We start from the raw sequence: 12,407 nt of genomic DNA on the forward strand, positions 1-12,407 counted from the left end.
ATAAAATGTTTTTAAGGTGTGTGTTGTTTTTTGTATGCATCTTTTTATACAATTCCAAAGCAGCATTCTATCCATTCCAAACTCAGAACTGGAATCTTAGTTTGTTAAAGTTGCCTATGATTAATATTTGTAAACAGCTAAACTGTGGAAATAATCTGATCATTTTAACTGGTTCTGTATTTAAAATTGTTTTTTAAAATTGAAAATAAAAATGAAGTGCCATGTGTTCTATTTGTACCTGCCTTGTGTGTCATGTGACTTTGCAACAAACGGTACTGCGTCTTGTATATAAGCAGCGCGTGGCTGTTTATTAGGGTCTAGAAAATCATTTTCTGTATTGTGTATCGAGGAGCCAGTCCGTTGAATTGCTGTCTTCTCAGAGATATACGCTATCACTCCTGCTCAAAATGTGTGTTGCTTGTTTCTGTTTTTGATAATGCAATATCACGTTTATATTTCGCTTTTATATGTTAAGATCAGATGAAATGATGATTAACCTCGCAGTGCTGTAGACAGGATGCAGCCTTCACTTGTAGGTAATCCATACAAATGGATTAAAACATTCACATGTAGTTTAAAATACGTTATACAGAACAGTAATCATGTTTTTATAATTTAAATAAAATCCATGTTGTTTATTACACGTAATTGCGCCTGCTTGCGATCTATACAGTAAGCTTGCATTGCAGCAGCACCAACTGCAGCGGACAAAGCTTTATTGAACAGTCACCGTGCCAAGCAGCTTATCAGTCACATTTTACAACTACTAAAAATATTAATAATAATAATATGAACTTACGCTAGTCAAGTGACCCCAGAGATTGGTTATGCCTCCATGATACGAGTCGCTTGCACAGTTTGCATTAAACTTTTTTTTTGGTTGTCTGGACATTTAACAAAAAAAATCCCAAACAGCAGAGGGTTTGAGACATTTCTTTCAATACAGCTTACGCTATACAGTGCTTTGCTGTCGAGATAGCGAAATAACTCATTTGCTTCTGGTTAACACGAGCTGGAGGGGCATTTCGAAATTAAAATTATTAGTGTTGGCGTATATTGTGTATTTTTCAAACATATTCCACTGTAGCACTTCTCTTACACTGTCTTGTACACTAGGTATTCAGTACATATTTTACTGAAGCACTACAGCCACTAGAGGTACGAGCCCAATGCTTTAGATGCCCTGCTCCATACACGGCAGAGGCGCCATCTAGCGTTGAACGTAATGTATAACGATTTGGTAGCAATATGCATTACACAAATCAAAAGATGGAATTTTGCATTTTTTAATGTGTGAAGTATAGTATTCACACATTGTCAAACAGTTTCTGTTAACAGGAAGAAGAAAAAAAAAACATACAGTGTGTGAACCGGTCTGACGAACCTTCAAAGGTGTTCGAATCCCTGGCTAGCGAACGAACCTTCGAACCTTCGGACACAGCCCTGCGGTTTAGTATAAAGGGCTTCATCTGAGCGAAAATAAGATTATATATTTTTTAAGCCTTCATAGTTTCACTAATATGACTAAGTAGTATTATTCCTGCTTCCTATAACTACTACTGTGGTTCATCGGCATGAATACTGTTTGGTAAGTGTGTAAACGTGTGTTTCCATGAGCAGTACCTTAGTACAGCCCCATTCAGAAAGTTCAAGTTCATCATTGCTCTGTTTTATACTTCAAACAATACCATTGCCTGAGAAAAAGAAGAAAAAATGACAAAAGTCTTATTTCACTTAATTGTTTTTGTTTATTGCTGCCTGTCAAAGGTGGCTTAATTTAAACTAGTTCAAACTAAACCCTTCAAAAACAGAGGTTTTATTATTGGGATTTTATTATTAGGATTGACAATAACTCTCAAGAAGCTTGAGAATAGCTTTACCCCTCCGAACATGAATGGAACTACACCTACTGTAAAGCTAGGAACCTGGGAGTGATTATTGATGATCACCTTTCATTTATCCCCCAAATTAATCAGGTGGTAACTTCCTCTACTTTTCTCTTGCGTAATTTAAAAGTTATTAAACCATTTTTGCCAGGTTCCCTTTTTTGGACAGTTGTGCAAACACTTTTTAAGCCCTAAACTGGATTACTGCAACTCCCTTTATTCAGGCCTCCCTGTGGTCCAGTTTAATAGACTTCAGAGGATTGTAAACATGTCGGCTCGCCTTGTGTCTGGGACTGCGCTGCGCTCACACATCACTCCGGTTCTGAGGGAGCTGCACTGGCTCCCAGTCTGTGACAGATTTAGATTTATGAAGTGTAAATGGAGTTGGACCAGCCTACCTTCCAGCTGGTCTTCCTGTTAGAATCAATACCAAGAGTTTATGTTTGAATGGTTCCCTCCATATTTCTCTTTATTCCCAAGTTAATTTGGGAGGCCGCACCTTTCAGAGCAGCTCATTTATGGAATTTGATGCCAGTGGAAATTAGACTCTCTCCTAGCCTTCTTAAGTTTAGAAAGCAATTAAAAACTTTGCTTTATCAAAGATCTGTGTAACTTTGGAGAAGCTGGAATGGTTTCAATAATGTAATACATGACTGGAAAGTGTATAATCTTGTACCATATATTTATGTTGTAGTGCACAGTGTGTTTTTTATGGTATGTTTTTATATACGGTACTATATTGGAGGCTGTGTTGTCCAGTGGTTAAAGAAAAGGGCTTGTAACCACGAGGTCCCCGGTTCAAATCCCACCTCAGCCACTGACTCATTGTGTGACCCTGAGCAAATCACTTAACCTCCTTGTGCTCCGTCTTTCGGGTGAGACGTAGTTGTAAGTGACTCTGCAGCTGCTGCATAGTTCACACACCCTAGTCTCTGTAAGTCGCCTTGGATAAAGGCGTCTGCTAAATAAACAAATAATAATAATATATTGTAGCGTGCACGGAGGAAGGCAACAGCAGGGCTGGTAGGTGACGTAATCACACACGTAGACATAAGCCCGATATCCGCTCCTTCCAGGAGCCGGCTCTTTTGTACAGCGGTATCGGCGCTATGCTTTATTGCGACGTCCCGGTTTCACGCCCGCCCTCCGGCGAAACCAGTACCGGTCTCATTAAATCACCTCGCACCGCTGTTGTCCCCTTGTAATCTTGTATAACTTCCACCACCTGCACAGGCTTTAGCCAATCCCCTCTGCAGGATAACCCAAAATAGAACGCTTCGAAAGCCTCGTCAACCAATCAGCGCCCGAATCAGCTAAGGGGCGTGCTGAAAAGACCAAAATAGGAGCGTTCGACCCAATCAGCGGCTGGAGATGGGCGTGGAAAAGGCGAGCTGATGAAAATACTGTCAAGCCGGGGCTTCTACAGAAAGCTTGGGAGAGAGAAGCGGCGTAGTTACGGGTCATGTAATCTGTCAAGCGGAATCGTGGATTCCTGTACACACGTAGTTTGCAAAAAGGTAAGTAAATACACGTCGAGTATTTAAATCGGAATGAACAGGTGCCTTTTTGTTTTTTGGTCGGCGCAGTGTTGAATATTTAATGAAGTGCTTGTCGCAGCATCGTCTCCGGAAAGCTTGTTAAAGTAGGAGGACCCGATCATTAACTAAAGTGCATGCACTTCAAGGGACAGCCGTGCATGCTGTGGTTAAATGACAATTAACCATACCGCTTCCTCCATTGAGCAGGACTTGGTATTGTGACAGTACTGTGTGTAACATCATTGATTGATATCAGTATTAGCTGTAAAGATCCAGCAATTGCAACACATTTAAATGATGAAAAGCACAACTCGCTGCATTGAACAATTTAATTTAAATCTGCCATACTAACGTTAGTTGACACGGGCACACGACATAATGGTGCTGTGTTAGTGTTATTTTATAATACCGTGTAGGCGCACCTGTTGTAACACAGTCGGGAGAAAAGTTTTTAGTTGTATTAAAACAATATACAACTTTGTTACTGAGATTCGCCTTTCTTTCTTTATTGAAAATGTGTAATATCAAATACATTAAGTAGCACATATTCTGATTTGTGAGTCTAGTTCCCAGTACGACTACCAGTGACATTTGTCAGGTGATTAGCGTTTGATGATGACGTAACAGAGCCGCGGTCCTCTCTTCATGTCTTCCTCTCGTACTGCACGGACGGTAAGGGTTACGCATTTCATAGATTCTGTTGAGACGAGGAAATACTTTGTAAGGTTGCTTCTAGAACAAAGATGCCCTGTTGCTTGTGTGCAATAACGCTGAGCAGGATGGGAAGTCTTTGTGTAATAATATACTAACCTTAAGGCGTGGTATTGCTGACCTGAGGTGTGTCTTGCATTCACCTGAGGTTGAAATAAGTTCATATGCACCGTTGACCATGTGTCCTATGGTATTGAATGTTTTCACGTGATCACATAGATAATGCTATTTCCATGTCTTTAGATTTTTTGTCAGCTTGCTAAAATAAGATTTAATGGAATGCTGAGAAATCTAGCGTTTTGATTGGATTAGAGCGCCTTCATGGTTTGTATTTGTTACTCTATGATGAGAGCCCTGCGTTTTTCACTTGTTCTTTTTTAACCTGTAATTTAGTCCTCTCGCCACACGATGTCGATATAGCCTCCACAGTAAGCCACTGAATGAACAATCATTAAACAATCATCCTATTACTTTAACCATTTGAATTGCTCGTCCCATTCCTACAAAATACGCATTTGCAGATTAATAAACAGAACGCTGTAGATGCCGACTGACGTTTATTAAACCCGTACATCCCTGTGAATACGTATAACAGGATTTTAAAAGGAAGTCTTTTTTTCCGATATTATTTCATACGAATACAATATTTATAGGTTTTAATTTAACAGTACACTTTTACACACATCATTTGTTAATAACATCAATTCCTTGATATCTGCTTCTTGCCGGGCACAAATACGTAATGAAAGACCAATAAATATATAAATTATCAGTTCTTGTGCGTTATATTTTGCTGTTAAACTTAAGCATGGTCAGTTGGTTCACCCGGTCTTTTCATGGATTGACGTTGCTCTGCGAAAATGTGTCCATAGGAGAAACACTTCTTTCAGCATCCACAGACCTGGTAACAACTGACAAATGTCTTTTAGCCTGTTTTGCTAAATTGGGAAATAGTTATTCTGCATTTCTCCAAAATTCGATCAAAGAAATTCCACTACCGTTTCATTTTGCATATAGCTGATATCCCTCCAGTTCTGATTTACAGTCAGCATCAAACCCTGGAATACAATCTAACAGGAGGGGTTCTTTATCCAAACTACAAACTTGTTGTGTGTCTCAAATCCTCACTGCCTTCAGAAACGTGTGAGTTGGTTGAATAAAACATGGTTTTATTCTGCATTGATCAGGGTTGTAGTAGCTCGTCAATTTTCCATAAACTTTGTGGAAAGTTTGAACACACTCTTTGTTTATACTGGCACCTGTGCTGTGAAGCTCTTATGCTCGGTATGTATTTATTAATTCTGCTACTTTATTATACATTTGATGAACTCTTAACGTTACAGCTTTCAAACCACTGTACAAGATCCACTAGTCCAGGAGTCTCGAACCCTGGTCCTGGAGATGGGGTGGGGGTGTTTTCTAATTATCCCAAATGTCATGCGTTGATTCCTTAATTATTCTTTAGATCAGTTTAGCTGGAGTGGCTACACGGACATCTAGAGGTTTAGGACTGAATTTCATGTTAGTCCTGTTTTAATTCTCCCATGAATTTCGCAGGGCTCTGCCTATGATGTCCCAGATGCACTTGAAGGTTAGACATGATTCTGAGGGCTCTATTGAGGCCACTGGGCCGCTACAGAGTTTTGAAAAGTCACCAGACTGTGATGATTAAAACAGAAATAAAGTGAATTTAAACAATCAGAAGAAACCTTTATATAAGAGAACAAGTGGCTCTTTAAAGGTCGTGGGTTTGATATTAAAGTCTTCCACTGCCACTGCTATTTTGTATGTGGTGGTAATATAAGTTTGTATATTCAAATGTTTCTCTTCGTTTTTAACACCTACCCTCATGTAATGGAAATCATGAAGATCTGGATACGTCCAGTGACTGCTGTGAATAGTACAGCTGGCAACAAGGGAAAGACCTTGTGACAGCCTGGAGAGACAGCTGACAGGAGGAAATAGACCCCACTGGGGCTGGCAGGGGTTAGCCACCCTAGCTGGCAGTATCCAGCTCTGTGTGTTCAAATGGAACAGGATGCTGGAGACACCCGCCCAAGACCTCTAAGAAATTAAAGAGAAAAATACCCCTAGAGTCTGCGAGAGCGGGGGTGGAAGATGACTCAAAGTTTGACAACATGGTTAACAACTTAGGAAAGGAAACGGATATAAGAACAGAGAGTACTTTGCAAAGGACTAGCTCAAGATCTGCAGTTAGCAAAGACATGGAGCTCCAGGTTTGTGTCTGTGGCAGGAGCAAAGTGACAACAGTCAGGGGTTTGAAGATTCATCAAGGGAGAATGAAATGCTTGAGGGAGAAGGGACAAGAGCCTCGCATTGATCAGTATTTCTTACGAAGTCAGTCAAGTCAGTCGAATGAAATCCAGCGACAGGAAGCAAACCACAGTTCGCAGGATGTCAGCACCCCTGTCATAGATAAACACAGCTAGTGATGAACCCGGTCAGATGAACCAGCATAAGAGAGAAAAGAACCTCAACGGACAAGCCTGGAGTTAAATGGACAAGAGCTTCTGAGAAATCAGCGTGGGACACAGTAAACACAGATCTCTGTTTTGCATTGGAAAGGTTAGGTGGAAGTCGAAAAGAAGCTGGATAAATTTGGGGATACCATCTACGCATATGGAAGCGAGAGATTTGGAGTTGATAAAAGAAAGGAGAAAGTACAAACTATTCTTGTAAAGTCTAGACAGCAGATGGAAATTGAGCACTTAATTAGAGAAAGGAGGCAGCTGAGGAAGCAATGGAGGAGAGCAGAACAAAGTCACTGAATCTATTACAAAGGGTCCTAAAAGATAAGCTTGCCACATTGCGCAGAGCTGAGTGCCTACGGAAACGCTGCAAAATGAAGCGTGTGAGAACTGACTTTTATAAAGACCCATTCAAACTTGCAAAGAAGTTATTCACCAGGGAGAAAAATGGCACGCTAAAAGCAATGAAGTCTGAGCTGGAGAGATATCTCGAGGAAACGCACACAGATTAAAAAAGGCAGGAGCCTATGTCGTTTCTTTCAGACATCCCATCAATCCGCCAGAATACCAAATGGAGGACTGCACACCTAAGTGGAAAGAAGTAGAGCATTGTTGCTCCGAGATTGTCAGCTTACCTATTGAACAACTGCTTTATTGACACTTCAGTACAGGAAGCCGGTATTCCAGGTTTCCCAGGATGCTTGGAGCACATCAGTGTGATCTGGCAGCAAATTCAAACAGCTAAAAAGGAGAGGAAGGAGTTCCATGTGATTCCTGGATTTAGCTAATGCATATGATTCAGTACCACATGAGCTGCTTTGGGCAGCATTTCATTTTTTCAGTGTACCGATGACAATAACAAACTTAGTGAAAGCCTACTTCGGAGATTTGCAGTTTTGTTTTTCAACTTCAGAATTCACTACCACATGGCAATGTCTAGAAATTGGAATAATGGCAGGATACACCATTTCTCCACTGGCTTTTATCATGGCAATGGAAGTAATTATTAGGGCATCAAAATGGGTAGTGGGATGAGAACGCTTGCACTAATCGGTTATCGGGCAAACTAATCAATAACATTGAATGGGCACGAATGCAATTCAAGCCCACTAAGTCAAGGAGCATCTCTATAATTAAATGTAAAGTAGTGGATAAGAGGTTCTACAGTAAGGGTGAGGCGGTACCAACAGTGTCTGAGAAGCCTGTGAAATGTCTTGGGAGATGGTATGAAGAGGACCTAAAGGACACAGTTTGTGTGGGAGAAGTGAGACAACAAGCAGTGGAAGGGTTGAAGAGCATAGTCAGCAGCACTTTACCGGACAAACTTAAACTGGTGCTTTGTTTGGTCTACTGCCAAGACGCCATTCACTGTGTATGAGGTTTCCTTGACAACAGTAGAGAAGCTGGAAGCGTTGACCAGTTCATACGTCAGGAAATGCTTAGGAGTTACACGCTGTTTCAGCAGAGTGGGACTGTACGGTAAAGGGATACTGCAGCTGCCAGTCTCAACTCTAACCGAGGAGTTTAAGTGCGCCAAGGTTCGATTGGAAATGACATTAGTAGAGTCACACGACGAATGTGTGAGGGAGGCAGCACCTGTGTTGAAAACTGGAAGAAAGTGGGTGGCAAAAGAAGCTGTGGCAGATGCAAAGGCTGCCCTTCGAATCGGTGATATCATGGGGCAAGTTCAGCATGGAAGAGGGGGTCTTGGTCTCAGTTCAGCTCCTCCTACATGGCACAAAGCAGCCCCAGCTCAACGGAGCAAGCTGGTAGTCAACGAGGTGCAAAAGCAGGAGGAGAGGATGAGGTGCATAAAGGCAGTTTCCCAGGCCAAGCAGGGAGAGTAATAATAATAAATAATAATAATCTTTATTTTTATATAGCGCTTTTCATAGTGCACCACCATCACAAAGCGCTTTACAAGAGACGTTCATTTATTCACACCCCCAGCTGCAATCCCTTTTAAACACTCTATGCATTTCAGATTGATAACTTCGACTACATAGTGAGGAAAACACACTACTGGAAAATCAAAAGCCACTCTAATATGTACACAGACCTTGTCTGCAGTGTCAGTAACAATCCTGTTAAAGATTCATAAGAACAGATGCACGGAACAGCTGACTCATAACATGGCCAGTAATTAGAAATTGTTCAATTTAGTCAGTTGGCTCAGTCCATTAATAAGCTTTATCATTGGACCCAATTGATTTACAACGATGCCGTGTTCACTAAAATCAGATCAATTGATATCTGCTTGCTGCATTCTTTTGAAGTAGTTTTAGCTAACTAAAACAAATCCTAAATTACTTGTTCAATATGGATCATTTCACACGAAGAGGGAAAATTGTCCCCAGCCTTTCCTGTCATTATCCAACCAGTTGCTTCCCCTCTTGACCGATGTGCTTTTGAGCCAGTGACATGTTTGCCAGATGCTCCGATGAAGTGACCCAGCATAGGAACCAGTAACAGACTACCTGCCCCAAAGCCGTGCACAGCGAGCTGCTGTGGTGCTGGAAAGCACTTTTCAAAATGAAAATGCATCTTTCCATTATTCAGCTCAAGAGCCATGCATTGGCAGCAGACTTACTACAGGAAATCAATCAGAAGCACATGATAAACAACCAAGTTCTTTGTTAACGCTTGTAGAATTGGGGCTCTGCATGTCTTCTGCAGTGCATGGCAGCGAGTCACGAAGAAGCACTTGTGTCACTTCAGGGAAACGGTTCACACAAGTTGCTCCAGAAGAAAGAGTTCTGTTTAAGTCTGCGGTGACCTATTTTTCATTTGGATATACTTGAAAGGGTGCGTTGCCTTGGTAACAATATGGTGCCATTGTGGCCTAATCCGATTGCTGAACTTTTAAAACTCTTACCTGACAAAGCGCTCTCATGTTACTGTTTTTGTCTGTTTACTCATTGTTTTCAGTCTGGGTTTCATTTGTGTAAAGCAACGGAGAGCTAGGAAGGGAGTTCTCCTTTAAAATTGGATACCAGCCTTGGCAGAGTACTATTGCAGAAACCCATTATTGGGTAAAATAAAGTACAAATGCTTGTTCCCAGTCATTCTGCATGTATTCATTCATTCCAATACTAGGGACGTGTATCAGTGGGAGACAAATCCCAACAGCATTGCAGTAGAAATACTAAAAGAAGGGGCATTCTGTGTCAAATCAACCAACATTTTGCAAAAAATGTCACCATAGTATTAAAACACAGAAGTGTTGAATCAATAAATATACCTGTTTTTCTGAGGGGAAAACTATAATACTAGGTTTGCATTGATTACAATAGTGTTGATCAATCAAATTTATTTTCCATATACTGTAAGATTTGTTGATTTAGTTATATGTAAGATTGTGAGGTTAATTATATGTAAGGTAGAGAATTATTAAATATGTGGTTGTGGCTTTAATTTCTTACACATATATTATTGTCATTATTATAATTAATAAAGTGTAATTAAGACGAGAATGACTCATGATTGAACTTAAACAGTATTACATTTATTGAGTCTCAAAGCACACATGCATAAGAAGAGATTAACATTAGACATGTTAAAATGGTTTAAACAATAGTTTGGTAATCGGCCTTATTACCTTCCCATTGGGAGTCACGTTGGTCATACCTCAGCATGATGTTCAGGGAGGAGAATGGAAGCTCTCAGATGCGTGTCTCTTTGAATGCTTGTGGGGCTCCCAAATTACACAGACAGATAAACAATCTTCTGTGCTGTGCTAAAATTACCTCCCATCTCTACAGTCTACTACCAGTTCAACCTTTAAATGTTAAACAGTAACTTGTGCTAATCTGGGTGTGTGAAACCAGAACATTCACACTCTTGCCATTTGATATTCCATTTCTTGCTATGGGTCTAGATTTTGCAAAGTTTGCTTGCAATAGGCTTTTGCAACAGCTCAGGAAAATGCGCCAGCATTGACCTTAAAGCAGTCATGCCCTGAGCTTGTGCACCAGCATTAACCTTTACAATACGGTCAAATCCACGGTACATTTACAACATATTATAATAGTTAAAAACATAAGAAACCTCAAGTGGCTAATGGAACTCTTCCCTCTTTCTGTCTTCAGGCTGCAGTGCTATGGAGAGATAGCCCAGACCCCTCCTTGACATCATGGGCTTCTGGATACAGCTGGGGCTCCTGCTGTGGAAGAACTTCACCTATCGCAGGCGGCAGACTGTATGCAAACTGCCCGCATCGTTATCTTATTTGTTTATCACATTTTTAATTATTATCACCAGTAGGGGTGGGATTGTTGGGTGTTAATACTTTGTGGTTGGTTTTACAGACCCTGATTAGTACTAAGCTTGGACTACCGAATGTTACTTTAGGTAAGGGAAATCAAGACTTGTGCTAACCTGGGTGTGTGAAACCAGCCGTGCAAGTTTGCCAATCATTATTTTTAAAAGGAAATCGCTGCAAAAAGGTTTTGGTTACGTGGCCCCTGCCCTTGCCTTTCCCTCAGTGCGGCCGTGTCAGTGAAGACTCCTCTGTGGGGCTCCGCTGTGGCGCACAGTGTTTCTGTGCAGAGTTGTCACTGAAGACTCCTCTGTGGGGCTCGGCTGTGGTGCACAGTGTTTCTGTGCAGAGTTGTCACTGAAGACTCCTCTGTGGGGCTCCGCTGTGGTGCACAGTGTTTCTGTGCAGAGTTGTCACTGACTAGCTGCTGTCTCTCCCTCTCTCAGATCCAGCTGGGGATTGAGCTGCTCTGGCCCCTGTTTCTCTTCTTCATTCTCATCTCTGTGCGCTGGTCACACCCTCCATTTGAGCAGAGTGAATGTGAGTATTGCGGGGACGGGCCCCCCGAGACACTAGCCGTTATTTAGAGATCTCTACACAGATAGAGATGTGGGGACGTGCTCCGGACATTCACTCAGAGAAATGCACTTTCATCCTGTGAAGAGGCCTCTGCAGTCTTGAAACATCCACATTCATCCAGGTTTTTACTCCAGGGCAATTTTCACTACAGCTTCTGGTAACCTGAAAAGCACATATTTGCATTGTACAAGTCATGAGGTTTTAAAACTATTTCTTATTAGCAAAATGAATTGTTCTTTCCACTCTCTATCTCATTTGATTTTACTTTAATTGTGGATTTAATAACTCTCTAAAGACTTAAAGTTCAAAAGCTAGGCATATTGAAAGAATATGTTGGTTTGCTGTATATTTTTTCTTTTATCTTTATTACAAACCTATGCAATAGTTTCTCCTAGCCCTGCTGCTACTTGCTTCATTTCATTGTTACTATTCATTATTAATTCCCTGGAACTGCACAGGAACTGATGCTGTCATATTACTGATGTTTATGTGCTTGAAAACACATTGGTGTAATTACTAATTTATAAAACCTCTGTGTGTGGTTCTGTGTGCCTAAGTAATGTGCTTACATTTGGGGGACAGGAATTGAGTCTGTAAACTAGCATTCAACTCTGTGGAGAAGGTGCATGCAGTAGGGACAGATAATATAAAAGCACTGTGACTAGTTCAGTTTCCACCACAGAGACAAGCATATCTACTCCACGCCACACCTGACTGCCCATATAGGAAAAGGTCATATCTTTATGTATACTTATGGCTTAATATAATACATTGTTATTGGAAGTAAACAACAAACACTGTTAACGTTGCCTCTTTGTGTGATGTTGTGTTTGTTCTTTATCGCCTTCGGTGGTCTTATTTTTTGGTCCTCACCGCAGCAATTTCCCACGTAGCTCAGGAAAACTGTTCCGTGGGTGTCCCAGGTTTAAACTATCTTGTTATTTTT

At 41.0% G+C, this 12,407-nt stretch overlaps 1 protein-coding gene across 3 annotated transcripts in view; it reads left to right on the top strand.

Moving 5' to 3' along the window:
• Positions 1-3,263: 3,263 nt before the first annotated feature.
• The window catches only part of LOC131721828 (phospholipid-transporting ATPase ABCA1-like), a 50,997-nt gene continuing 41,853 nt past the window's right edge, over positions 3,264-12,407 (top strand). For all 3 annotated transcript variants that reach the window (XM_059014805.1, XM_059014806.1, XM_059014807.1), the window contains exons 1-3: positions 3,264-3,403; positions 10,713-10,822; positions 11,329-11,422. In XM_059014805.1, the coding sequence (XP_058870788.1) occupies positions 10,757-10,822; positions 11,329-11,422 (160 nt within the window). In that variant the 5' untranslated portion in view covers positions 3,264-3,403; positions 10,713-10,756. The remainder of the gene's footprint in view (positions 3,404-10,712; positions 10,823-11,328; positions 11,423-12,407) is intronic.

Source organism: Acipenser ruthenus, chromosome 49 (genome assembly GCF_902713425.1).
Source record: "Acipenser ruthenus chromosome 49, fAciRut3.2 maternal haplotype, whole genome shotgun sequence".
NCBI classification, from domain to species: Eukaryota; Metazoa; Chordata; class Actinopteri; order Acipenseriformes; family Acipenseridae; genus Acipenser; species Acipenser ruthenus.